This window comes from Heloderma suspectum, chromosome 4 (genome assembly GCF_057233095.1).
Source record: "Heloderma suspectum isolate Gila_16-S chromosome 4, 16-S_ref, whole genome shotgun sequence".
Lineage (NCBI taxonomy): Eukaryota > Metazoa > Chordata > Lepidosauria > Squamata > Helodermatidae > Heloderma > Heloderma suspectum.
Window position 1 is genome coordinate 203880187 of NC_139461.1, and position 25865 is coordinate 203906051.

Consider the following 25865-nt stretch of genomic DNA (forward strand, 5'->3'; position numbering starts at 1 on the left):
TTTTCTTGCAGCAAATTCCTAATTCAAAAGGTCAGTTGTGGTGGCTGTGGAAATAGTGCACTGTCTTGCTATGTATCTGTTGATGTTAACACAGAACTAGTTGAGATGAGTTACACTCACTAGCTAGAACAAGGCAGAACCAGCCTCAAGGAAAGAGAGCACCATGTAAAAGATCTCTTTATTCTTTAGTAGAATAAAGAAACAGAAGTCTTGCTTCTTCATATAGAAAACAACACATGGTACCAGGGATGGGGTGCAAAGAAAAGAAGAAAAAAGATAAGAAACTGTTTAAGAGTAGAGCATTTAAAAATACTCAAGGAGCTAAAACTCTCAGGTAAAGCTGCTAAATCTTGGAATAAATTAAACAGAGTTTTGATATATATGCCATCAATAGGCTATGCAGAAAAGGAAGATGAGCTGAAAACACCAATATTCTTGAATGTAGCTGGAAATGAGGCTGTGGATGTCATTAACAGAATGCAGCTAAACCAGGAGGAGAGGAAAATCTATGTGATTGTGTTAACAAAAGTATGCAGAATATTGCATACCAAAAACAAGTGAAACATTTGAGAGACACACGGAGCATTTCTACACGAGCAATTTATTGCACGCTCATGATTGGCCACTCATGGAAGTTTTTGGTTTCTTTACATGATGTCATCAATCTCCAGGACGTGTCTCTAACTTCCCCCCTTTATCCCGCTATTAAAAAGATTGGAGATAAAGTGACAAGGGATGTTAATCCATTCTATTAGCTGTGTGTAATGACAGCAAAATGCTATTATCACAGTACCATCTAGTGGCTGTAAAATGAAATGTATAGAAATGTATAGAACTTGCCAAGGAAGGACTTTCCTTGATTCAAACCACTTGTCCGCCCGTGTAAAGGAGCCGATCATAACCCCACAAAGAATCCAGAAGCAGAAAGCCCCGATAAGGAGGCGGGATTTCAGCCTGGTGTGATAAACTTCAAGTTCCACAAGAGAGCTCGAAAAGAGGATAAATTCCGCACAGACGTAACGCTGATGAGCTAGGATTGCAATTTTAGGCAGCTCACTGAGTCTGTAATAAGAGATCAGTTTGTAATAGGAATTGGTGATCCAAAGCTACAAAGAAGTTCTTTAGAAAATGTGAATTCGGCCCTAGACAAAGCAGTGAGAGTCTGCCAGTGCCAGGCACCAGAACTTACTCTACAGGCTATGGGAGGCAAAACTGAAGATCAAGTAACTCAAGTGTACAGCAAGCAAAAGGACAAGCGAGGAAAAGTCAGACAGTAAACAAGGAAAGCAGGATTTTGCACAGATAGCCTAAGAGATGAAGCTGCAAGTGAAAGAGTAAGAAATTTCAAGAAATGTAGAATCAAACACCCAAATAGGCAATGCCCTGGCAGTGTAATGCATGCAAACTATTTAATCATTCTGCAAGAGCTTGGAAGCAAGAGCAGCAAGCTCTGAGGAAAAACCTAAGAAAGCAAAGTAATGCAATCCACAAGGACATCACAGCTGAAAGGACAGAAGAGGAATTGTATGCGGGAAGAGTGGCTGCAGAGGCAGAAAACAACTGCACTGTTGCATTGGAGACTAATGGAAAGGACATCAGTTATAAAATAGCACGGGGACAAAGGTAAATGTGCTTCCAGAACAAATTGTTGATACATTAAAAAAAAAACACAACACATTGGATTAAGGGCAAAAATGGAAAATTAAATGCTTACAATAGGAAGGTGATTCCCACTAAAGGGCTTTGTCAACTCAAGGTCAAGGATCATATAGAGCTGAAAACTTTTGTAATAGCTTTGTGGAACAGTATGCTTATCCTAAGCCTTAAAACCTGTCAGCAGTTGGGATTCATGAAAAGAGTCTATATGGCAACACATGCAAAGGACAAGCCAATTGAAGACCAATACGCAGATATTTTTGAAGACATAGGTAAATTAGGAAATCAAAATAGTGTTGGCAGAACCTAACTATCTAGTCAGCCATGCCCCAAGAAAAGTACTGTTAGCCTTAAAAGGAAGGCTTTAAAAAGAGCTAGACCAGGGGTCGCCAAGCTCTTTGGACCTGTGGGCACATTTGGGAATTTGAGAAACTGCTGTGGACGCCACCACAAAATGCCTAATCAGTGGAATTTACACTTTGGCATCTACCTGTCACATCTATGGATCTTAGGATGTGTCTTATTCAGCAAAAACTTTTGTTGCATGTCTATTAGACACTGCAACATCTCTTTAAAAAGGGATTGTCTAATACAGCTAATTGCTGGCGGTGTAATAGAGCTAATGCTTCTTTTAAAGATATGTTTGGCAGTGTCCACTAGTTGCTTATTTTGAGGGGGAACTTATTACACAGATAAATTTTGTACTGGAACAGTTTTTAATATTCACTGATGTACACTGGATTCCTGCATTGAGCAGGGGGTTGGACTCGATGGCCTTGTAGGCCCCTTCCAACCCTACTATTCTATGATTCTATGATTCTACACGCTCTTTTAAATTATTTAACTGCTTCATGGAAATTAACTTATGGTCAGTGTACATGAATTCTCTGCACACTTTTGTCAACTAAAAGACTGATATTACAACACTGAAAGGATAAACGTTAACCTCCTATAATGGAATGGATTGAGGACCTTACAACACTTTCAACATTTGAATGGGTGGCATATAGACACCACCTTCAAATGGATACTTATTTGGATATTTGGTCCACTTTTGTTGAAGCCTATGTAGAAAATACTATGATGTTGTATGCATTTCATACAAATCTATATATGTATATGTAAAAATGGAAAAATAATAATTAATTTTTTAAAAAAATTCCCGGTGCCCATGGGCACTACATTGGGGTCCCCTGAGCTAGACAGAATGGTGACCTTAAAAATCATTGACCAAATGGAGGAACCCATAGAATGGGCACATTCATTAGTCATCATAAAAAAAGGATAGCACTTTACGACTATGTTTAGATCCAAAAGAGCTTAATAAATACGTAAGACTCAGCATTTTCCACTGCGCACAAGAGAGAATATATTTACTTAAATGGCCGGTGCAAAGTATTTTTCTGTTTTGGATGCATCCTTGGGATTTGGGGAGGTTCCGCTAGATGAGAGAAGTTCAAGAATGTGTGCTTTTATACCCTCTGGGAGATGCTGCTTTCACAAACTCCCTTTTGGCCTAAAATTTGCCTCCAGAGTCTTTCACAGAACTGTCAACTGTACAGCAAGTATTTGATGGGGTTGCTGGTGTCAAGTTATAACATCCTTGTATGGGACAGAAGTAAAGTGGAACATGATCAGCAGTTACAGGAGGCCCTACAGAGGGCTAGGGCAGCTGGATTTAAATGTAAGGAGTAGAAATAAAAATTCAGAGACAAATTCAGATTTAAAAATCGTTGGGCCAGCCCTGTTTATCGCCCATCACTTTATCAGTAAAACTTATTTGACATGAGGCAGAACTGGTTTACTACTATATCTCTATATAAACAGCAAAGATCTAAGTCATATTTGGTTTTAATTCAGTAGGGTGACATACATATTACTCTGCCATGCTTTTAATAGCTTACTTTAATATCTTATTTTAATCTTTTACATTTCTATCATGTTTCATGTATAGTACATGTGATATACCCTAGGATCTTAGAGCTATTCCATCAACCACCAATTTTAGAAGCATTCTGTTTCTATTATCCTACCTATAATTCAGATCTTCACAGCTGTAAGGAAAGACAGGATGTTTCCAATAATGCTTGTTTTACAACTACAAGACCCTGCGTCTTCTACAGTTTGTGTGCTACCATTATCTGGAACCTCAAAGATATTTCCTCAGAGATGCAAATCTTACAGCTATACGAACACACATCTGTATTGCAACTACCTTCTGTTCTTGAATAAGATTCACAACACCTAAGCAGGAAGTTACAGAGCTTGCACTAGTCTTGCAGTTGTCCCTGACAACTCTGAAGATAGGTGGAATTATGACTTTCAAGACATATTTGGCAGTTACTAAACTTCCTTTGTAGAACTATGGCATGCAAATTACTCATGAGACAGGCATAAAAATGAGCTTTTGTTAGACAAATCAGTTGGGGGAGGCTTGTAAATAACCATTTCCCTAGTTGCTTGTGGCTCATAAAAACTGCCTTAAAGGCACCAGATAAGGCTTCTGTAATCTGAGAGTTTGTGCTCTCTCTTTCTCATATATTTTATACAGTTTCAGATATTTGTATCACGCATTCCCAAGTCTCAAGGCACCTTCCAACAAAATAAGTAATCACATAACAACAAGAAAACTCAGTTTCAATTAATGTTGTAAACAATAGTCACTCAATGAGCACTCTGTAGCAACACTACTACAGAACCAGAAATGCCCACTCAATTACCATAGGCCTTTTAGAAGAGGCAGGTTGGGCAACTTCTCTGAAATACCGCAAGATTTGTACTGCTTCAAATCTCTTCAGCAAGATCTTTCCATAACCTCAGTAAGAGCATTGTTCTTTGCCCCATATCACATGGTGTGTGCACATGAAGCAAAGCCCACTCGGCAGAATGTAAACAGTGGCTAGGCTTGTATGGGGACAGGCAGTCCCTGAATTATATGGGCTTCTTCTAAGTGAAGGAACTTAGAAGAAAAAATAAGCACCCTGACAGGTCCAGAAGCTAATTGCCAGCCAGTGCAATTGCTGCAGAAGAGGTTGAATGTGTTCCTGCCTCCCCCGTATCTGTTAAAAGGCAGGCATCAACATTATGCAATCACTGTAACTACTTACAAGTCTTCTTTGACTGCTGACTTACTGACTTTTTTCCCTTAGGGCCCCATTGGTTTACCTGGTGAAACTGGACCATCTGGAGGCCCTGGTGAGAAGGTATATAACAAGATGTTAGTAACTGATAACATAATGATGATTCTGATGCAAGTAATATTCCAAATACAGTAAAATGGCAGATCCTGTAAGTGGTGTCTTTGATCTTGTTTTATTTAGGCCCAAACTAGATAAAATGATGGAGAACTGCAACTGAATCTTGCAGCTCTTTATTTTTTTGTAAAAAGCAGCTGCTGGGCCCCACTGTTTGAAATGGGACTGCAGCTCTGGGGAAAGAAGGGTTTAAGTCTTTGTGCCATTTTCCCTATAAAAATCACCCCTCCCCCGAAGCTGCTATTTTTTCCCATTTGGGAAAACTTAACATTTACCTGGAAGTTTTCCTTAACAGGGCAAATAGCACTCTGGGAGGTGACTTTCATCAGGTGTGGGAGAAAAGGGTTAGTTCCTTCTCCCCCAGTGCTGTGATTACAATCTAAGGTGGAGGGCTGCAACAACTGCTTTTTACAAACATTTAAAGCAACAAAAGATGTGATCACAGCTCTCTGTTGTCTTGTCAAGTTTGGTCCTGAGTTATGAAACAGCAACTTCTGAAGATGCTGATTCTGTTTGCCTATGCACTTTCATGTTTATTTATTTCAATATGTATAGGCCACCTTTCTGGGTTGTCCTTCCAAGGCAGCTTACAACCTATTAAAACACACAGTATTTAAGCTATAAAATCATAATGTAAAACATAATATATCTGAAAATATAATAGCAGCATCTAAAAATATTAAGTTGGTTCCAGGCTTAGTCATATGTATAGTAGACCTACTGAAATCAATGGAACTTAAGTTAGTTATGACTAACTTAAGTTCCATCGATTTCAGTGATTCTACTCTGTATATGACTAAAGACAGGGGTAGGCAATGTTTTTGGGCCATGGGCACATTTGGCAATTTGAGAAACTGTCCTGGACACCACCACAAAATAGGTCTCATGGGTGGCATGGTAAAGGACAAGCAACCTGCCCAAAAGACTTAAGTACAAGGCAGAGGTGGGGTCTGAGCCCCAACATACTAAGCAACTTCTTTGAACCCAGTGTTCAGCACCAACAGAAATCCATTTTACAGCAATCTCAGCTTCCGGTAAGAAACTGTATTAATTTTTGAAAAAGTGGGAGGGGTAGGACACCTTGGCAGGCACCAACAAAGGTGTCCAGGGGTAGATTGGTGCCTATGGGCACGACTTTGATTACTCCTGACGAAAGCCCTATGCATGTGTTATCTAAAAGTGGGTAACAACACACACGAGCAGGTACAGGCCCCACACTGCATAGCCCTTTCCACGACATCCAGCATGCCATGTAGCTCTCGCCCTAGAAATCCATGCATACAGTGCAGATGTCTGCAGGGGGGATCCTGTGCATGTATACTTGTACTTGTGGAGACTTCCACATGATTTGGACCCTGAACTGCACAGGGTTCCAAATCATGTGGAAGTCTCCATACGTACAGTTGTACACACGAAGGATTCCCCCTGCAGATGTTCATGCTATATGCATGGATACCTAGGGGCAAAGTTACATGGCACATGTGATGTCAGGGCAGAGTTACACAGCACAGCACAGCCCCACTTGCATGTTGCATTATTCGTTTATAGATTACATCTGCATAGGGCTTACATCTGGATCCAATCCAGTATCAGCAGATTGAAACAGTCCTAGTGGGGATCATTCAAAAGCTGACTGGACTAATATGCTGTTAGAGGTTTTCTAAAGACCTGTTGAATTTGAACGTTCAAGTAGGCTGTCTTTGTGGATTTCAAAATGATGAAAACAAAAGATTGGAAAAGCAAAAAAAAAATTCAAGAGCATTAGGAACATTTTGGAGATAAGTAACTGTATCTGTTTTAGGGCACTTCCACTAACATAACTATATTTAACATATATTTCCAAATGTTCCTATTATTAAACTACTTTAATGTTTTGAGGAATTATTATTTATTCTGTTTCTTAAAATTAAAAACAGGAAGCTATTATTTTACTGAATGTCAGGTCTGGTTATACTAGAAACTTTAATATTTGTCAGAATGATCTAGCATTCTACTTATTTCTTCCCCGAAGGGAAAAATGATTTCAACCAGTTTAGTGGCAGGATTTCAAAAAGAAATATTAGACAAAATATTTATGCTATTATTGTATTATAATTTACATGAAAGTGTGAGGAATTATTGCCAGTTTATGTTACAAAAACATAAATTTTGTAACAATTTCTGTTACAAAATAAAATAACTGGAAAATAAACACATTCCCACTCCTCTAATTCTAACAATGAGTTGGATTTTAATTGTGCTAAACAAGACTAAAAAATACTTGCAAATGCAAAAATTATTTCATGGTTACCACTTAACTATAAATATTTTGACAATATTATTTTGAGATGAAGTGGCAGTTTTGAAAACAGAGTGTGTTCATTTTTAACCATGCAGTACTATTAGCTCAAACCCATATGTTGTCTGTCTGCAGTCTCTAATGGTCATAATGGGACATGTGCTTTGAATGCACATTCCAGTGCACATCCAAGTGTGTATTTCAGTGTGCATTCAGGCACAACTAGAGCTGGATCAGGGCTTTAGAAGGAGGGCAATGTGGCTTTGTCACGGAGTGGAAGAGGACAACTAGCATGGGAAAGGTCCCTTCTCTGGGGCCAGAAAGGCAGTTTCCAGTTTTAATATCCACAAGAGGAGGGGCCTCCCTCCTTGACCCCCAGATTACCTGCTTTATGTCATCTTGAGAGCCCAGCACTACCCCCACCAACACCACCCCCAACACCCCCAGTCACACAAATAGGAGCAGCAGGAGCTGGCCTTTCAGGTGGTTGAGCAGAATGGAGAGAGACCCTCCTCTAGGTTGTCTCACTGTGGTACACACAGGCTGGCAGACCAGGAGGGAAGAGGGATATCTCCTCATTATGCTATTTTTCTCCTGCCTGACCAGCCACCATGTGGTTCTTTCTCCCAACCAGTGTTCTGGGCTATTGTTGCACAGATGCCAACCCAGGAATGTGTCAGTTGAAGGAGTGCCTTGGCTCCAGCATCCATACCTCTCCCTCAGCAAAATTTCTTAGACAGCTGGTCACGCACAGCCTAAACATGTCCTCCCAACAAGCAAAGAGGCATAAGCCTCCTGAGGTCACTGCAAGTATCATTCTATGGTGCAGGAAAAGACTGTCAGTCTGCCTCCCTTCTAGGGGCGGCCAGGGGTCATGAGCAGTTCAAATGCTCCTCAAAGGAAGAGTGTATCCATCCTGACCAGGTCTGATAGATTAAAGCCATTTTTGACCACTACCTTATCCAGTCGCTCTCCATACACTTCCGAAGAGACAGTAGGATATCTAAGCATAGGTCATTCTAACAACAGACATAGCTACAGGTCGTGTTCTCCCTCTCCATGGATGCATAGGGGATGTTATAGATCCAAGAGTTACTATTCATGCTTCCACTCTAGGTCTCATTCTAGAGGCCACCACAGCAATTCTGCTCAACTCTCCTCGCAGAAGTCAGAGAAAGAACAATGCAGTAACAACATACCACAAGTTTCTCTATTTTTGTTGTTTACCTTTAAGGGAGAGAGGGGTAGTCCAGGCCCAATGGGCCCTCCTGGTGAAAAAGGTGTCATGGTAAGTAATTAATGGGATTCCAGATTTACATAAGAAACATTGGCTTCTCTGTCCCTTGTTTGCTTTGCTTTAATAAACAGTATAGTGAGAAAACCAATTAACATACTGGAAAATGTCTACTTTTCATTTAGACTTTGCTAAGGCTCACTTGGGAAAGAACTCTTGCAAAAAGCAAGAAAGAACATTTAGTATTCTCAGATAATCCACTTTTTAGGATGCATTTTAGGACTATTTCACATTTTTATTTGGTAAAGTCATGTTCCTGTGAAGAGACTTTTGTGTGAACTAGCCTCAATCTAATAAAAATGAGAAGCTGCCATATCAAAGAGAATAGTAGTCTGTGGGTCAGCTGCTACTGGCAAATACTGTGACCTAGTTTTCAAGAAGAATTGCAGCATATCATATTCACTGTGATATTTTGTGTGTATACTAACTTAAAAAAAAAAAAAAGTATAGAACATTGGCCAAAGCCAACCATAACCCTACAAGAAATCAGCCAGGCACGTGCATAAAAAGTCTAAAGTCATCCAGATGTGCCTGAAGCACTGAGAAAGTCAACCAATCTGCCATCCCGCCTCAAAAAGAAGGTTGAAGACCAGGCCCTGAAGTAATTGACAAGAATTCTTTCCAACAAGGCCTTGAGGCTTTCTAGTACCCTGCTTTCCCAAGGAAAGCACTGACAATCCCACTAAGCAATGGTCTCTTGGGTGTTCCTGGCTAGCAGAGTTCACATGGTCCAGTTCACAGCCCATGAGTTGCAAGCAGTGGGAGCATTTCAGCAACTGAAGTTCAACCAGGCTATCAAACAGCCAACCTCCAACCATGATATATTTCTTTCCATTTCAGGGATATCTGGGACCTCCAGGTGGCCCTGGGGGTATAGGGCCACAAGGATTGCCTGTAAGTATAAAATATGTTTGTATTTCTGTTAGCTGCAGCATGTTACAAATCACTCCTCAGTTATATTTTAAGTGTAGGTTTGTTAGTATATACCTTATCTTTGCAGAAAGGTCACGAAAATGTACCGAGGGTCCAATCCAACCAAAGTTAAGAACTTTTAAGTCTCTGTGAGTTCAAAAGAAGATATTTAAACACATGCTTAACTCTCTCATTGAAATTAATGGAACTAGAACAATGGCTTGAATCCTACAATGCCCTTCTGTTTACAGAAGGGGCTTCAATTCAGCAGAAGGAGAAGTGATATTTGCTGTGTCCTTGAAAGTTTGTTCTGGAAGGCTGTAAGACCCTTTGAAACAGTATGGGAGGTTGCATGGGGAGCTGCAGGGGAAACATAAAATCAGTGAAAATTACTCCCTGCCCCCACTCTACTGTTTGCAGAAGCTTCTCCTGGATCCAAGCTTCTTGCATGAATGGAAGGGCCCCATTGGATCCAAACCAATAGATTTTGTCCTTTGCCATGATGATCTAATAGCAACTAGGAAACGTGTTACTAAGGGTGCAATCCGATGCTGTCCTGGGAATGCTTGGAGTTATAGGTCTTTTTTCTGTCAAAATACACACAGGATGGCACCCTAACTCATTTAAAAGTCTGAACTTTTCATTCAAGTGAGCAGCATGACTGATATGTCATTGTGCTTTTACACCCCACCCCCCACTTATTTTAAGATATTAAAATAACAATTTGACTCTCATATAAATGGAGTTTTCTTCATTTGCTTGCTCAACTGAGTTTAATAATTGTTCGTAAGCTGCTGGAATGTACAACTTTAAAAAAGCAATGTGGTGAGGTGGATAGGATATTGGACTGGCCCAAGGGAGACCTGGGTTCAAATGCCTGCTAAGACATGAAACTCATTGGGTGACTTTAGGCATGTCTCAGCCTAACCTAGAGAGAGCCTTCATAACAGGGCTGCTGTAAGGAGAAAAGTGAAAGTCCATTTTGCCACGCTGACGTTTCTGGAAGAATGGTACGGTAAAACCATAACAAACAAAAGCAGGCTTCTGCTCTTTTGAGAAAAAAAATGTAATTCTAGTTGCAGATTACAATAAGAGGTTTGATCCTTCATCTGGACTAGTCACTTAGGGCGCAACCCTATGCATGCTGAAAAGGGAAACTAAAATGATTAAGGGGCTGGAGCATCTCTCCTATGAGAGAAGGTTACAACAGCTGGGATTGTTTAGCTTGGAAAAAAAGAGGGTAAGGGGAGACATGACAGAGGTCTACAAAATTATGCATGGGGTGGAGAATGTGGATAGGGAGGCATTTGTCTCCCTCTGTCAAAATACTAGAACTCAGGGTGATCCCATGAAGCTGATTTGTGGGAGACTCAGGACATATAAAAGGAAGGACTTCTTTACACAGTGCATAGTTAAACTATGGAATTCGCTACCACAGGCTGTAGTGATGGCCACCAATTTGGATGGCTATAAAAGGGGGTTGGACAAATTCCTGGAGGAGAAGGCTATCAATGGCCACTAGTCCTGATGGCTGTGTGCTACCTCCAGTACCAGAGGCAGTGAGCCTGTGTACACCAGTTGCTGGGGAACATGGGTGGAAGGGTGCTGTTGCGCTCATGCCCTGCTTGTGGATCCCTGGTTGACAGCTGGTCGGCTGCTATGTGAACAGAATGGTGGACTAGATGGACCCTTGGTCTGATCCAGCAGGGCTCTTCTTATGTTCTTATGCTGGCTGGGGCATGTTGGGAATTGTAGGACTTCTTTCTGTCTAAACATGCATAGGGTTGTTCCCTTAGAGGCGATGTAGCCAATTTATTTTCCTTTAGCAAAACGCTTCTGAAGATCCCTCTGCTTGCAGTGCTATTTGGAGAACTGATGTAAATAACATATTAATATGTTTACATCATGTTATCACTTCCTGTCTAGAAAAAAATGTAAATCTAATTGATAGAACAACTTGAAATAGGCAGAGGGGAACGATTGTTTAATTTCTTTTTTGTCATCAGCCTGTGCTCTTCTAGAAGTATTAAAGTTTAAAATCGTATTTAATTCTTAGGGTCCATCAGGAGGAAGAGGACCCCCTGGGCTACAGGGCTCTAAAGGTCAAAGGGTGAGTAGCATTATTTTATTGTATCTACGATACGTTTGTGAGACTTCTATAGATTCTAATGCTTGCTGCTGTGCAAAGATCTCGCATGTGTATCCACGGAAGAGATGATCACTTGATCACCTCTTGGGACAAAGAAAGGCAGGTCTGCATACAGCCTCTCCCATCCCTACAAACATGCATTTTGTGCTGTGAAAGGTGATCACGCCACTGAGTGCAAACCTGCACATACGGCATACACCCAGTAAGTAACTTATAAAATGAATATTGCTGACTCATGTAGAAACAACTTCTATATTTCCTCTGTGTTTTATACTTTTTGGCTTGTTTGTGGGGTGTGGGGCAGTGGAGTGTTATTCTAGGAATTAGTCCAGCCGCTATTTGCTTCAGCCACTATTTACTTCCATTCTGAACCTTAGACTCCAGGGGTGCTTCCTAGTGCTACCAATCAAAAGGCATTGTGCAGTTATTCTGTCTTTCTCTCCTTAACAGATTTGTGGGGGCAGGGGTAAGAAAAAGATGGAAGAAGTGTTGGAAAAACACCTATTCAGGGCTCCAGACAGCCTGGAACAGGAAACTTGAAGGGCTGTTCAGGCCTCTATGGGCGCGTGCGGAATTTCAGGAGTGGGGAAAGGATAAAGTAATCTTTATTCTCCCCACCCAAGCCCTTCCTCAGCTGTGTTATATAGTGTAAGAGGACTGTGAACCACAAATCTGAGCAGTTTATAGGGACACATAATTCTGGAGGGTGACCTTTCCCCTTTCCTGTCCTTCTGAAACATCCCTTTATAGTGCAGGGCAGGGGGAGTTTTTTAACCTTGTAACATGCCTTCTCCCAACACCAATCCAGGATACTTATTATAAGCTGTCAGGGATTTGAGCAAGCCAGTTCCTTCTTTCCTCTTGCCCTCCATTTTCCACCGCCACCACTGCCGCCGCCGCTGCCACCTCCTCCTCCTCAACAGGCACCATAACAGTCTGTGTTTCAACTGCTCTCAACCACAGACTTAACTGATAGACTCACATGATCTGCCTGCCTGACTTCTTGTTCCTTTAGATCAGTGTTCTTCCCTGCAAGGCCTGAGGGCCACTGGCAGTTCCCAGTCACCTCAAGTGCAGCTCTCCACCTCTCTCTGTCTCTCTCTCTCCGTTTCTCTCATTTACTTACACATTCTCTTTCTTTTGCATTAGCTGATCACTCTCAGCAGGGGCTCTCTAGCTTTGCCTTGTTGTTTGCTTTAGTGGTGGGCCGACTACCAGAGGAGGCTTTGGGGTTGGGGAGCCATGAGAACTGCCGCTCGTCAGGTTTAAAAGTGGCTGTAGCAGGGTGGGGAGAGAATACAGGAGTAGTCAGCCAATTAGCTGTGGTGGGGAAGAAGCCCAATAGCAAAAAGCAACATGATTGGCTAGCTGCAGCGGGCACAGTCACTGGAGGTGGAATTGAATGTGTGGACAAGGGAGAGAGCAATGTGGACCTTGCCTGGGAACTTTTGCAGCACTGAGTAGAGCACAGCACTCTGTCAGTGGTGAGAAAAAGATCCATTCCAATCTAAGGACAAAGTGAGCTTGTCAGAATTTGCCCGGCTGGTGACTTGGTGATTGACTGATGAGGCCTTGCTTGGATGATAGGGAGAAGGATGGAGAGGAGAGGCCTGAAAAGGCTTCCAGCTGCATCCCAGTGCACAGTGTCACCGCTTGTCCAAGAAGAGAGCCCCCCCACCCCCATATCCCTGGAAAAGCCCCCATGTGGCCTTGGCAGCAGTGCCTGGAGCCAAAATGGCTCGTGCTTGAAAATAATGAAGGCCAATCCTCTAAACACTTATTTTCTCTCCCCACCTGCTTCTCTCTATAGGCTCAAATTACAAAATATAAGAGTTTATACTTAAGAAAACCTTGGGGTTCTCCCAAGCATGCTGATACTTGCCTCTTGTTTTTAGTGGTTCCATTTCATTTACATTCTTGTCAGCACTCACCACCAGAGATTGCTGTTAGAAGGAGTGATGAAGATGTTGTCAGGGATGAGTCTAAGTGCCTTGAGATGTCTGACAGCTCCAATTATGAATCAGAGTTGGAGCAGCAGATAGATCGGAGGCCAGGGGAGGGACCCTCCCTAGTGAGCCAGCCGGGGGAGGGACACTCCCTAGTGAGCCAAAACACTGGAAGAGAACCCTCCCAAGACCTTGACCAACAGATGACCCAGAGTCCCTGCCCCTTCCCTCCGCCATGAGAATGCAGTTTTCTGAGGAGGAGGAAGAGGGGCGTGACTTGAGAGATGCTAGGGCACAACGCAAAGCAAAGCGGGAAAAGTTAGGGGCAAGGCTCAGATGCTCCGCCTGGATAGCCACTCTTGGAAGCCAACGTTGGAGGGAGTCACCATAACGGAGGGGCATCACTGCAAAGCTAGCTTGGTCAGGAGATTCATACCCCACGCTGCCGGCAACTTTCTCTCTCTCTGGTTCATCTCTTCTGCTTAGAGATTGTTGATTAGTTGTTTAGAGACTGGGGGAAGCCTGAGAGTTTTCCTTGAATCTTCATTTGTAGAGAGACTAGCCTCTAGCAAAATAAAGTCTTATTAGCCTGAAGCTTTGTCTGTTATGGTGTAGATTGTGAAGGGAAAGAACGATCCAGTTCTGACAGATATATTGTAGGTTATTCATCCTAAATGCTTGTGTGAACTGTGAACCAGCAAAGATCCAATTCATATCTCACCTCAGCTGCAAACTCACTAACAGAACACAAGCCTATGTCAGTCCTACTGCCCTTATTTGCACTTAATCCTAGGTAAGTGTAAATAGGATTGCAACCTAAGTGACCTTAGGCAACATACTGTCTCTCAGACCCCATTTGCAATATGGGGATAAAAATATAAACCTACCTTACAGGGTTGTTGTAACAATTACAGAGATCATGTATGTGAAGTCCTCTAAAAACTCTAATGCAGTATATAAATGCTATAACTAAGTGTGCAATATCCTATTATTTTCTTTGAAACAAAGCTGAATCGATGCCATAGGGCGAGTCAGGCAGTAGCTACAGTTTGGCAGTGTTACACATTCATCTGTTTTGTTTGTATGGAATCATAAAATAGGCAGCCCAGCACAAGTGACCACAGCCAAATTGTGTATTATGTTTATCGTGCACTCACCGTAGTGGGAAATTATGCTTCTGTTTGATCCAGTTCAGTATTGCCAACAATGAGTCAGTGTGCTATTTATAGAAATACTATGCTGCTTTTATAGGAATGTAGAAGAATATTTTTTGGTCTGCTGTAACTAAGGGAATTATATTTGGACTCAGTCTTTAGATACATCCTGATCTCTATTTCAGCTTGTTTATTTTACAGAAACAAACATTTAGGGAGCCTTCCCATTTCAGGCACTTTAAGAAATATTAAAATACGATGATTATGACAATACCTAGGATTGTGGGACCTAGTGGCATTTTGCAGAACTGCTTCAGAATGGCTCTCCTCATTCTTGATAGAACATTTCCAGATTGTAGTGATAGCTGATGTTTCATCGACTTGTCAGGATATTCCCTGTAGGTGTCTCCACAAAACTATGTCTTACTAAATTTCTTGTTTAATGTGAATATAAGGCAGGGGTAGGGAAAGTTTTTTTATGTCAAGGACCATGTTCCCTTGGGGGTAATCTGTTGGCGCTGCATACCATCCATGGGTAGGGCCTGAGCCAGATGTGGGCATGTTCCAAAGCCAAATGCAGGTGGGTCAGAGCCAGTGGTGGCCAGGGCCATCCCATTTTCTCCCCTCCCTTTCTCTCTCTTTCCCCCCGCCTCCCTTCCTCCCCTTCTCTCTGCCCTCCCTTCCCTCCCCAAAGTCACTCCACCTCCATGCAGCAATGAGGCTTAGAAAAAAATTCTTTTGGCACCAGTGTAAGCCTTTTTCCTCAAGCTCTAAGACTAACTGCCATGATGAAACCTTCCCTCCCCAGCTGCAATCTCCCGCCCCCCCATGTTGCAATTTGACTTAGGGGGTAAAATTTTCCATTGGCACCAAGGGAAGCTTTTTTTCCTAAGCCTAATTGCCAGGGGGAGGGACAAGGCTAAGGAGGAGTGGCCATGGGCTGGATCTGGCCTTGGGGTTGCAGGTGCCCCATCTCTTATATAAGGCTTGTGGGAGCTTAGGAAGTCCAAGCCCAATGAAGCCCAGCATTTTCTCTCTTTCCTTTTCATCCAGCTCAGATCCAGCTTTTCTTGGGTCTTTCCATGCAACCAATATTTGCACAATAAATGTGTATTGGTTTCTAATTTGTATACACAGCACACACATCATTCTGTGATACTATGTTGTGGGCGGGAGGGTTCCTGTTATGCAAAGTATAACAGCTGCCTTGAGTGCCATTTTTGGTACTCAAATAAATAATGTTTGAGGGCTTTTCTACACAAGGCATTTATCATGCGCTTGTCATTCCCTACTCATGGTTGTTTATGGGTTCTCTAGAAGATGTCGTGACCCTCCAGTTTCACTTCTGGGAAAATGTGGCATTTAATTGTAAAAGCGAAAGAAACCACTTCTTCACTTGTGTATTTGCACTATTATGCTATACCACAATGCCATCTAGAGGTTATGTAGCAGAAAAGAAGGAAAGGAAATGCTCTTTGAGTAGTGCTTGGATCTCAATTCTGTAGTGAAACAAAAAACAGATATAGCATATTAACAGCCTCGTGTAGACAAAACTCTTATACCTGGGAAAATGTTACTCTTCCCACCTAATACGTTCATTGCAGTGGTGACAGCTGTCGAAAATGTGGTTACATTAATGTTTCTAACTCCTGTTGGGTTGCTGGTTGTTATTCTTTGGAAAACTTAATGCTATATAGCTGCAGTATAGAAATGCTCATCAAGCCATTTTTTTTGAAGTGGGGAGCAGCAAAGCCCTGCCATTTTGTTGTTTATATTAAATTCTTTGCAGGTTGCGTGTGCTAGAGCATAGTACCAGCCACATTGTTGTTGTTTTAAATGGCAGGTGGAGGACAGCAGCATAGTTGTCTCTTTTATGGACAGAATATAATCCTATTGACATTAAAAAGGACTTGAGGGAATACTGTGGAAACGCTAAGGTACAATTTCTGCACAGTTTGATCTTGTCTTATGGCTATTCAGTATCTGTCAGTAATACTGGTTTTGATGCAGAAGAGCAAGTCCAAACATGATCTGATGAAGAGGGCTATAATCCACAGTAGCTAATGCTATAGTGAATCTGTTTGTCTTTAAGTTGGCGCAAGACTCTTCAGTAAGTTTTCTGCTGTAGACTTGCATGGCTGCTTAGTCCTCTGAACATTGTGTAAGATATTGGTATGTAAGATATCTCAACCTGAGGCAAAGACCCAAACATCATTTGGGGGCTCCAGTACAGACTTGCAATATGGGCCACCTCCCAGACACCCCACACTTCCGTCCTATACATACAGTCTCATGATTTATATTTATAGCCAGATACGGTGTGTGTATGAACAATACACTCATAAATATTTTGGACCTGTAAATCCTACCAGCAGCTCTGGCTCCCCTGGGATCAGTTATGGTGCTTTGTTGTCCCCATCACCTATCCCTCCCTCCTGCCTAGGCACAAGGAACTCTGGGACTGGTCGTTCTTGAGAGAGCATGTCACATAGGGAAGCACACATCTCTCTGTCTGTGAAACTACCCTTCCTAGTTAAACTGCATAAGCACAGACACTCTGTTCTAGAGAAGGTCCTGGGACAATAATTCACTGTTCAGAATGTTGCTTGTTGTGCTCTAGAATTGCTTTCTCTGACTGGCTACAGCAAATATCACAAGAACTGGACAACAGGCACAGAGAAATGTTTCCATTACTATCCTCAGACATAATCTACAATTTAGCCTCTCTCTTTTTTGCCTCATAGTAATGAAGATGTAGCCTGAGCGGCCCCATCCCCAGACCTCTGGTTCCTAGTAAACTTATCTTTCTCCTTGGCCACCCCCCAGGCTTGGGCCCTGAGCTGAGGGCTCTGGTAGTGGGCACCATTCCAAGTGGAAGCAGGGCAACTTGTAGGCAGACTGAACTGCTTGCCTGATCACTACTGCTCCACAGCCCCACCCTTGCAAATGGCTGGAGGTTGTACTGCAGCTTTCAGGTCCACCAGAATCAGGTGACCTCAAGATTCAATAAAGTTCCATCACCTTTATATAATGGTAATCTGGCCTAGCTCCTCACTCTTATTGTTAAGAGCAGGGTGAACTGCTCCAAACTGTCTGAAAGCCTTTGTCTGAGCAGCTGGATTTGTAGAGCATAAGTATATTACATACATAAATATGCACATATATTAAACATTCAGTTTCAGAAAACTGAATTTCCCATAGACAATAAAGTGTCACCTTGTAGGAGGCATAATTGAGGTTGAGGAGTGTGTTGTTGTTTCTTTATGCTTCCCACCTGGAACTATTGTAAAGTCCAGTTCTTTGTAAAATCCAGTTTTAGGAGTTCTGCTTTTAATGGTCCCTCAAGTGTCCCTTGGTGGAAGTGGCAAAGCAGCTGCTCTCCTGCCTTTTATCTTCAAGCAGAACTTGTCTCACAGCTTCGGTCAAGAAGGTGACTCCTTCCAGAAGGACCAACAAACTAGTCATCCCTCAGAACATTTTCTCAGTCCCTCTTAGAATTCCCCTCAGAACATAGAGGCCAGGCTTTGGAGTGTGAGCTTCCTGATCAGCTCTCAAACACATTTGCTGTATAGCAGAGAGCCTAAGATAAACCAGTTTTCCTGGGTATGTTATCCTAAGGGGGCTATACTAGTGGTTTGTCTTTGTTTAGGGAAAACTGATGACACAAACACCCAGAGAGACTAAAAACACAGCTTTTCAAGATAATACTGAGAGACAGAGAGAGTGCAGCAAAGCTTTCGACAAAGTGCCCCATGATATCCTGATGAGCAAACTAGCTCAAAGTCAGCTAGATAAAACAACGATCCAGTGGATCCACAGTTGGCTACAGAATCGGACTCAAAGAGTGCTTATCAATGGGATCTTCTCAAACTGGGGAGAGGTAACGAGTGGGGTACCACAAGGCTCAGTCCTGGGCCCAGTGCTCTTCAACATTTGTATTAATGACTTGGAGGAGGAGGTGCAGGGAATGCTGATCAGATTTGCAGATGACACAAAATTGGGCGGGATAGCTAATACCTTGGAAGACAGAAACAAAATTCAAAGTGATCTTGATAGACGGGAGTGCTGGCAGAAAAAAACAGAATGAAATTTAATAGGGATAAATGCCAAGTTCTGCACCTAGGAAAAAGAAACCAAATGCACAGATACATGGATACTTGGCTGAACAACACTACAAGCAAGAAGGATCTTGGAATTGTTGTCGATCACAAGCTGAATATGAGCCAACAGTGAGATGTGGCTGCAAAAAAGGCAAATGCTCTTTTGGGCTGCATTCATAGAAGCATAGCTTCCAAATCCCAGGAAGTACTAGTTCCCCTCTACTCATTACTGGTTAGGCCTCATCTGGAGTACTGTGCCCAGTTATGGGCACCATACTTTAAGAAGGATACAGACAAACTGGAGAGGGTTCAGAGCAGGGCAACAAAGATGATCAGGGGACTGGAAACAAAGCCCTATGAGAAGAGACTTCAAGAACTGGGCATGTTTAGCCTTGAGAAGAGAAGACTGAGAGGAGATATGATAGCGCTCTTCAAGCACTTGAAAGGTTGTCACAGAGAAGAAGGCCAGGATCTCTTCTCGATCATCCCAGAATGCAGGACACGGAAAAATGGGCTCAAGTTACAGGAAGCCAGATTCCGGCTGAACATCAGGAGAAACTTCGTCACTGTTAGAGCAATACAACAGTGGAACCAATTACCTAGGGAGGTGGTGGGCTCTCCCACACTGGAGGCATTCAAGATGAGACTGGACAGCCATCTGTCAGGGATGCTCTGACTTGGATTCCTGCACTGAGCAGGGGTTTGGATTTGATGGCCTTGTAGGCCCCTTCCAACCCTACTATTCTATGATTGTAGGACATTTTTCTGTCTTCAAGTTTGTTCGGACAATTGTGAAGGGAAAAGAAGCCATCATGGCTCCTCCCCCACATGCTGTGCACACAACTGCCATTTGCATAATCCCCCGTGATGCAGCGCGTTGCCATGTCATCCAAACCTGGCACGTGGCACAGTAGGGGTGACTTAGTACTCACCCTACAACCTTTACTGCACGTCGTGGGTTGTAAGGTGGGTACAAAGCCACCCCCTCTGCTCTGGGTTCGGACGGCACACCAACCCACGCTGCAGCGTGGGGAATTATCCAAATGGCAGTAGGACACGTGGGGGCAGGGGGAGAAGCCATGATAGCTTCTTCTCCCGATGCAATAGTTCAAACCCAGTCTCCATTACCAATCACATCTGACAAGAACTTTGTAAAGTAGGGAACAAATAATAGAGTGGTAGATACTCACCCTCTGCTCTGCCTTCACTTAGCTGGTGCCACCCCTTTAATACAGGACTCGGTGCTAGGTTTGTCTTTCAAGAGTTGATGGCTTTGTGAGTGTTAGACTTTGGGATGCCACCAACTTGGCAATCCTATCACCAAGGGCAATTTCCTCTTTCCTTGGGTGAGCACATAGTTGCAAAGTTCAAGACTGAGCTGTTAAATATATCATGACACTGTGCAAGTATTAACCTACATTTTGAAAGGTTTGAGGAGGACATGAATCTCTAGCATGAATTGAGGATGCCTAGAAACCAGGTGATTGCTATCTTTAAGGGTAGTTCTTAGGAAGATGATATCCCATCTCCTTGGTTCTACTAAAAGGTAGTAGACAGCTTTAGATGGAAGATAGGTCCCAAGCAGGAGATGGCAGAAGTTGCTTTTCCCGCCTTTTCATTTAATTGTGTCTTGATTCCACAGCCATGGCTGAGGATGAGGCCGTAGGAAATACATCTAATCTGCTAGAGACAGCTGTGCTCCATGAGAACAGCTACAGCTGTTCTGGACTACAAGAAAGAACAGTGCTAAATTCAGATTGTACCCCACAAGGGATACTAGCTGCATTGAACTCTTGGATGGATCACTTGTGAACATTCTCAACCCAACAGAAACAGTGAAAGACAGCCATCTTTAAATCAAAAGTACATCATCTGACCAATGTAGCTCTTTCATTTTCAGATATAGAAAATTCAGATACCAGACTTTCAGCCTGATTATATGTGTGTTTACTCAGAAGTCAGTTGCATTGATTTGCTCCCAGCAAAGGCTTGTTTCTGTGGAAATGTTAAGGATGTCATAGCTGTAAATACCAACAACTGAGGGAGACCTGTCTCCCTAACACAACATGTGGCCCCCACTGCCCCCTGAAATGGCGGGGGGGACGACTCTTCCCCTCAAAATGCAATTTCTAGCAGCTACAGAGCATCAAAAGGGTCAAAAATATCTTGTTTACAAGCTAAGTTTGAACCTTCTGGCTTCCCATAGCAGCCAAATTTAGCTTGCAAACAAGCTAGTTTTGACTCTTTTGATGTTCCGTAAGACTATGGATATCATTTAAAAATTAATGGGGGGGTTACAGCCCATGGGAGTGGTATAGCCCATGGGAGTGGTATAGCCCATGGGAGTGGAGCCCAGGGGGCAAAAACGACCTGCAGACTTTCTGCAGTTGCCCACCCCTGCCGTAACACATACACACACATATGTGCACAGTTACACCAGGAAATTTATTTTTAATTTGTAGGGACCAAGAGGCCAGGATGGCCCTCCGGGAGAGCAAGGGACACAAGGTATTAAGGTAATATTGTTTGCTTGTTCTTACTTGTCATGATGCCATTTGATGATGATGATGATGATGATGTGAATGAAAGATAAAACCCACTTCTGTCAAGACGTTAATTTTTTAGCTCTGTGTTGTCCCTTAAATCTGTTCTTACTGCTTTTGGAGTTTGATGTGTTTATGTTTTGTTAGCTGCTTTTAGAACTTTTCTAGGAAGAGGTATACAAATGTTAAAATAAATAAACGATGGAGAAATATACTGCATGACAAAGGCGCATGGTTTGTGATTTAGAAAAAGAATTGAAGGGATTGTCAACTGCCTGGTAAATTTACATTAAATTAGCTCTATATTGTTTCCTTTTCTTCAGGGAGAGAGTGGTGACACAGGGAAAAAAGGCATCCCTGGACTCATTGTACGTTCCAGAGAAGTAGAGTTCCTTCTGCAGTAATATTTACAGCAGCGATTTTAGCCAGTCATTTCTTTGAACTGTATTTGACACTTGCATTCCCTTCATTTTATTTCAACAGGGCAAAGCTGGTAACCCTGGAGAAAGAGGTGGTCCAGGAGCAGCAGTAAGTTCTTCATGGTTATGCAGAATATTTATTTACACTGTCACTGTGCTCATAACATAATACTGTGTGCTTACTTTGTTTTATATCTTTCACCTGGGGGCTTCAGTTGATCAGTGATGATCAATAACTGCTGACCTGTTATGTTGTACCTGCTATTGATGGTAGAACTACTGTTTCTTGTATTGTAAAGCAGTTGTGCGTGGCTTCAGATTGCATAAGGACTGGGAGGAGGGGAATCGTTTGTTTAATCTTTTCTTTGCCAGCTGTTTATTCTATCAAAATCACCCCCAGGAACTTTTTTTCCCTGAGGGATAAAAGATATGGGAGCCCATATCCTTTGCCTCATGGGCTGAAAAGCGGTTTGAAGGGGGTGGGTTTGAGTGAATGGCATCTGGCAAATAAAAAGTTAAACAGCCCCTTCCCCTCCTGCTAGTCCTTTGCTTAATCTGAATCCCCACCCACAGCTGCTTTGCAGTGTATAAGAAAACTGGGGGAGGGGTGGGGGAAACATTCAAGGAGTTATACATAAATAGGATTCAAGTAGTTTGTTCAAAATCAAACAGAAAAAAATCTTTTAGCAGTTGTGGAAATAACTAAGATTTCCCCAAGATTTCATTTAAAACATTTTAGGCTATATCCAATTGAAGCAGGGTCATCAGCAGAACCGGGAGGGGGGCGATTCCTCCTGTCTTCTGCAGCCCTCAAAATCTGGTCTGGGGGCTAGGAAACCTTCTGGAGTAGATTTTCGAGTGGCAGGGGGAGGAGAGAAGAAGACAGTCCCATCGGGTTAGCTGATGTGCGCTAGCGTGACATTGGATTTTAACCCATTATGAAATGGGGGCTGGTAGCAGTGGCAGATAGGGGAAATGCTTTTTCACTGACTAAATGGTTGCCAGTATGGCAAACAAGAGTCAATGTAAGCGGTGATGACACTGGGACAATATAAGTGGTGATGACATTGGGACAAAAATTAATCTCAATGCTAAATACACATGGATAGGGTCTAAACTGTCTGTGGGTACCCTAAAGATAGGAATCCCACCATGTCATGCTTGTGGATATCACTGTCGGAGACAGAATGCTGAAACATTGTTCTGTTACAGACCTAAACTAATTGTTTTCCTTAAGGGAATACAGTACAGACACACATGGAAATGTGAGCTTTTCTTGGAGAAGTATTTTGAAAAGATAAAGAGAATTTGCAAAGCAAGGGTGAAATAAAAATGTGGTGAGAGCAGAATTTAAGTGAGATAAACATGTTTGCAGTGCACTGCTTTAATTTGGTAGTATTGATTAATGTTGTAATCAGTCTACTTGGCATGTTACCCTGCTGATTTAATCTATTTATTTTATTTACAGTAGTATTTCTGCACTGCTTTACCCCTCCCTGTGGAGGCACTCAAAGCAGTTAACAAAATTCAACCAACAACATCAAAGATAAAAACAACAGTAAAACACATAATTAAAATCTTGAAATTAATAGCACATTACTAAGCTAAAAGCAGCATAAAAAAAGAACTCAATGAGCCAACTAAAAGGATAACTCAAATAGCAACTTGTTAAAAGTTTGCTGGAAGAGAAAAGTTTTTAAACACTGATGGAATTTAGGTTAGTCTAAGTTCTGTTGTTGTTTTTTAATTTGGAAATCTGCTGCCCCCTTCCTGTTGATTTCCAGAGTATCACAAGCATGACCTTTATTATATTGATTTGATGAATATTTGGAATGTGCTGTTTACTAAAAAGTAGAAAATTCATGGAGAAGACCCACTGGGGAAATGTTCAGCATAAGGAGATGTAAATATGATGAAAACTACGTTGTTTTGGTTTCTAAACTCAGTGTGTTTGAGTTTACTGTTTGAGTTTACAATGTGTTAAACCACCGGCTTTAGGATATTATTGCTTCGATTTTGAACTTCTTTTTGGAATAAGATGTAAAGTCAAGCAACAATAGGCATAACAGACTTCGTGAAACAAGTTTAGCCAAAAGGCAAATTGCCCTTTTATTTTCAATGATCATGACTTCCTATTCATGATCATTGAAAATGATTCCTGTTGCATAGCATTCCTATACTATGCAATTAAATCTCAGTCCTGTTATTCCTGCCTGCCTGTGATCCCTGGTCCTGTATCTTGTCTAGTCACCTTTCTGCCTTAAAGCTTGAGCTTAGATTCCATATCCTATCCAGTCCTGATGCCTGTACTCTTGGTCTTCAGCCTCACCAACCTGAGTTTCCCATTGTTGACCTGCCTGCTTATAGCCCTTCCTGAATTCTGGTCCTGCTCTGACTGCCTTTCCTGAGATGCCACGAACAGTCTTGACTATCTGTCCAAGGGCTTGTAATAAAAATCTGAACCATATATTTTATTGTTGTGTGCCTGGAGTATGTCTCTGATTCATCAGCTTTGGCATGAAGCTTGCTAGCATACACCCAACACTGCTCAAGAATGCTTAATGGACAAGCAGGTTTTGTCTCAATTACTTCCCTAATTAAAAAAAAGGGTTATAGTGAATGCAGCAGCATGTTGGAGCAGACTGAGCAGCTAAACAAACTGCTCAAACTGCTAAACAAACAACCTTCCACCCGTGGTTTGGTTGGCATTATGTGTGAACCAGGAACTCTGGCTTGTCTCTCCTCCAATAAGCTGGAGAAATAACCCGGCTGTTCTTGGATTATCTCTCTGGCTTGCCAAGGAAAAGACAAGCCAGAGTTCTTGGTTCACAGTTGATGCTCATCAAACTACAATGAAAGGTCCATGGTTTGTTTAGCCCCTCTCACTTGTAGCAGGAGCAACCAGGCAGTGTGCATGAGCACATTGCCATGTTCACTTATGACATGCATACTGGGCTAGTAGCTGCATTCATATGGAATGGTGAGCCAGGATTCTGGGAAATCCTGGCTTGCCATGAAGGAGCTGCATGTTTGGTGCATGTAGTCCATTGGCTCCTGCTTGGCTGCTCATGCTAGCACAAGTGGCTAAACAATCCAAATGGTTTGTTTAGCCTGGATCCTGGTGTGTTGCTCCAAATAAGCCAGGATTCATAAACCGACAGCAAACCCTGGCTTATGAAGCCTGTAAAGGGAGCAACAAGCCAGGATCCCAGGTTTGGGCGACATGCTAAGCAAACCATTTCCAGTTTGTTTAGATACTTGTGCTAGTGGGAGGAGCCAAGTGGGAGCAAACCACCACATAGCTTGTGGGGTGGGGGTGGCTCCATACCCACCATACAACCCCTACTGCAAGTCAAGGGTTGTACAGTGTGTATGAAGCTACCCACTATGTGTGCCGGGTTCAGACATCACTTCAACCCACACTGCAGTGCAGGTAATTATGTAAACAACAGGCATGCATGTGGTACGTATTGGGGTGGGGGGTGGGTAGAAGCCACGATGGCTTCTTTTACCCCCACGATCATGCAAACCCAGTCAGTGTATACACCACAGGAAATAACAGCTCTACAGTAACACCTCCAGATCTCTGAAAATGTCCAATTTGCATACAGGATCTGTGTCTTGTTGGTATGTGCAAATTGTACCAGAACATTTTTCAAAGCACATTTTCTGTTGCCACAGCTTGAAATTGAAAAGCAGGCTACATTTATTTAGTTGTTGTTGTTATCAATCATCATCTATTTATTTCATGTATACCCTGCCTTCCCACCAACAAAATGGCTTTCAAGGGAGCTAACAATAATAAGAACCAAGATTAAAATAAAAACTTAGTTAAAACAATCATAAAAACAAATAAATTTAACTTTTTCAAGGTTTGTTTCAAGACTATATTTTTTATCCCTATATATCCCTAACACAGAAAGACAACAGAAATAGTATATGAAGCTGAGCAAAATTTGACAACGCTTCCGTTTTTCACACCTATCTGATCCTAGATTAAGACCAGCCAGAAAACAGCAGTCATTTGCCATTGCTTTGGTACATTGACAGTGCATTTCTATACATAAGCCCCACTGAGTTCAGTGGGACTTACTCCCAGCTAAGTGGGTATAGGACTGTGGATGTACTCTTTTTTTTTTGCAAACTCAAAGAATATTAAG

General features: G+C 42.2%; 1 protein-coding gene across 1 annotated transcript in view; it reads left to right on the forward strand.

Moving 5' to 3' along the window:
- The window catches only part of COL24A1 (collagen type XXIV alpha 1 chain), a 223565-nt gene that overhangs the window by 132834 nt on the left and 64866 nt on the right, over positions 1-25865 (forward strand). The window contains exons 25-31 of the mRNA XM_084852036.1: positions 4806-4859; positions 8423-8476; positions 9323-9376; positions 11451-11504; positions 21206-21259; positions 21610-21654; positions 21770-21814. Of these exons, the coding sequence (XP_084708162.1) occupies positions 4806-4859; positions 8423-8476; positions 9323-9376; positions 11451-11504; positions 21206-21259; positions 21610-21654; positions 21770-21814 (360 nt within the window). The remainder of the gene's footprint in view (positions 1-4805; positions 4860-8422; positions 8477-9322; positions 9377-11450; positions 11505-21205; positions 21260-21609; positions 21655-21769; positions 21815-25865) is intronic.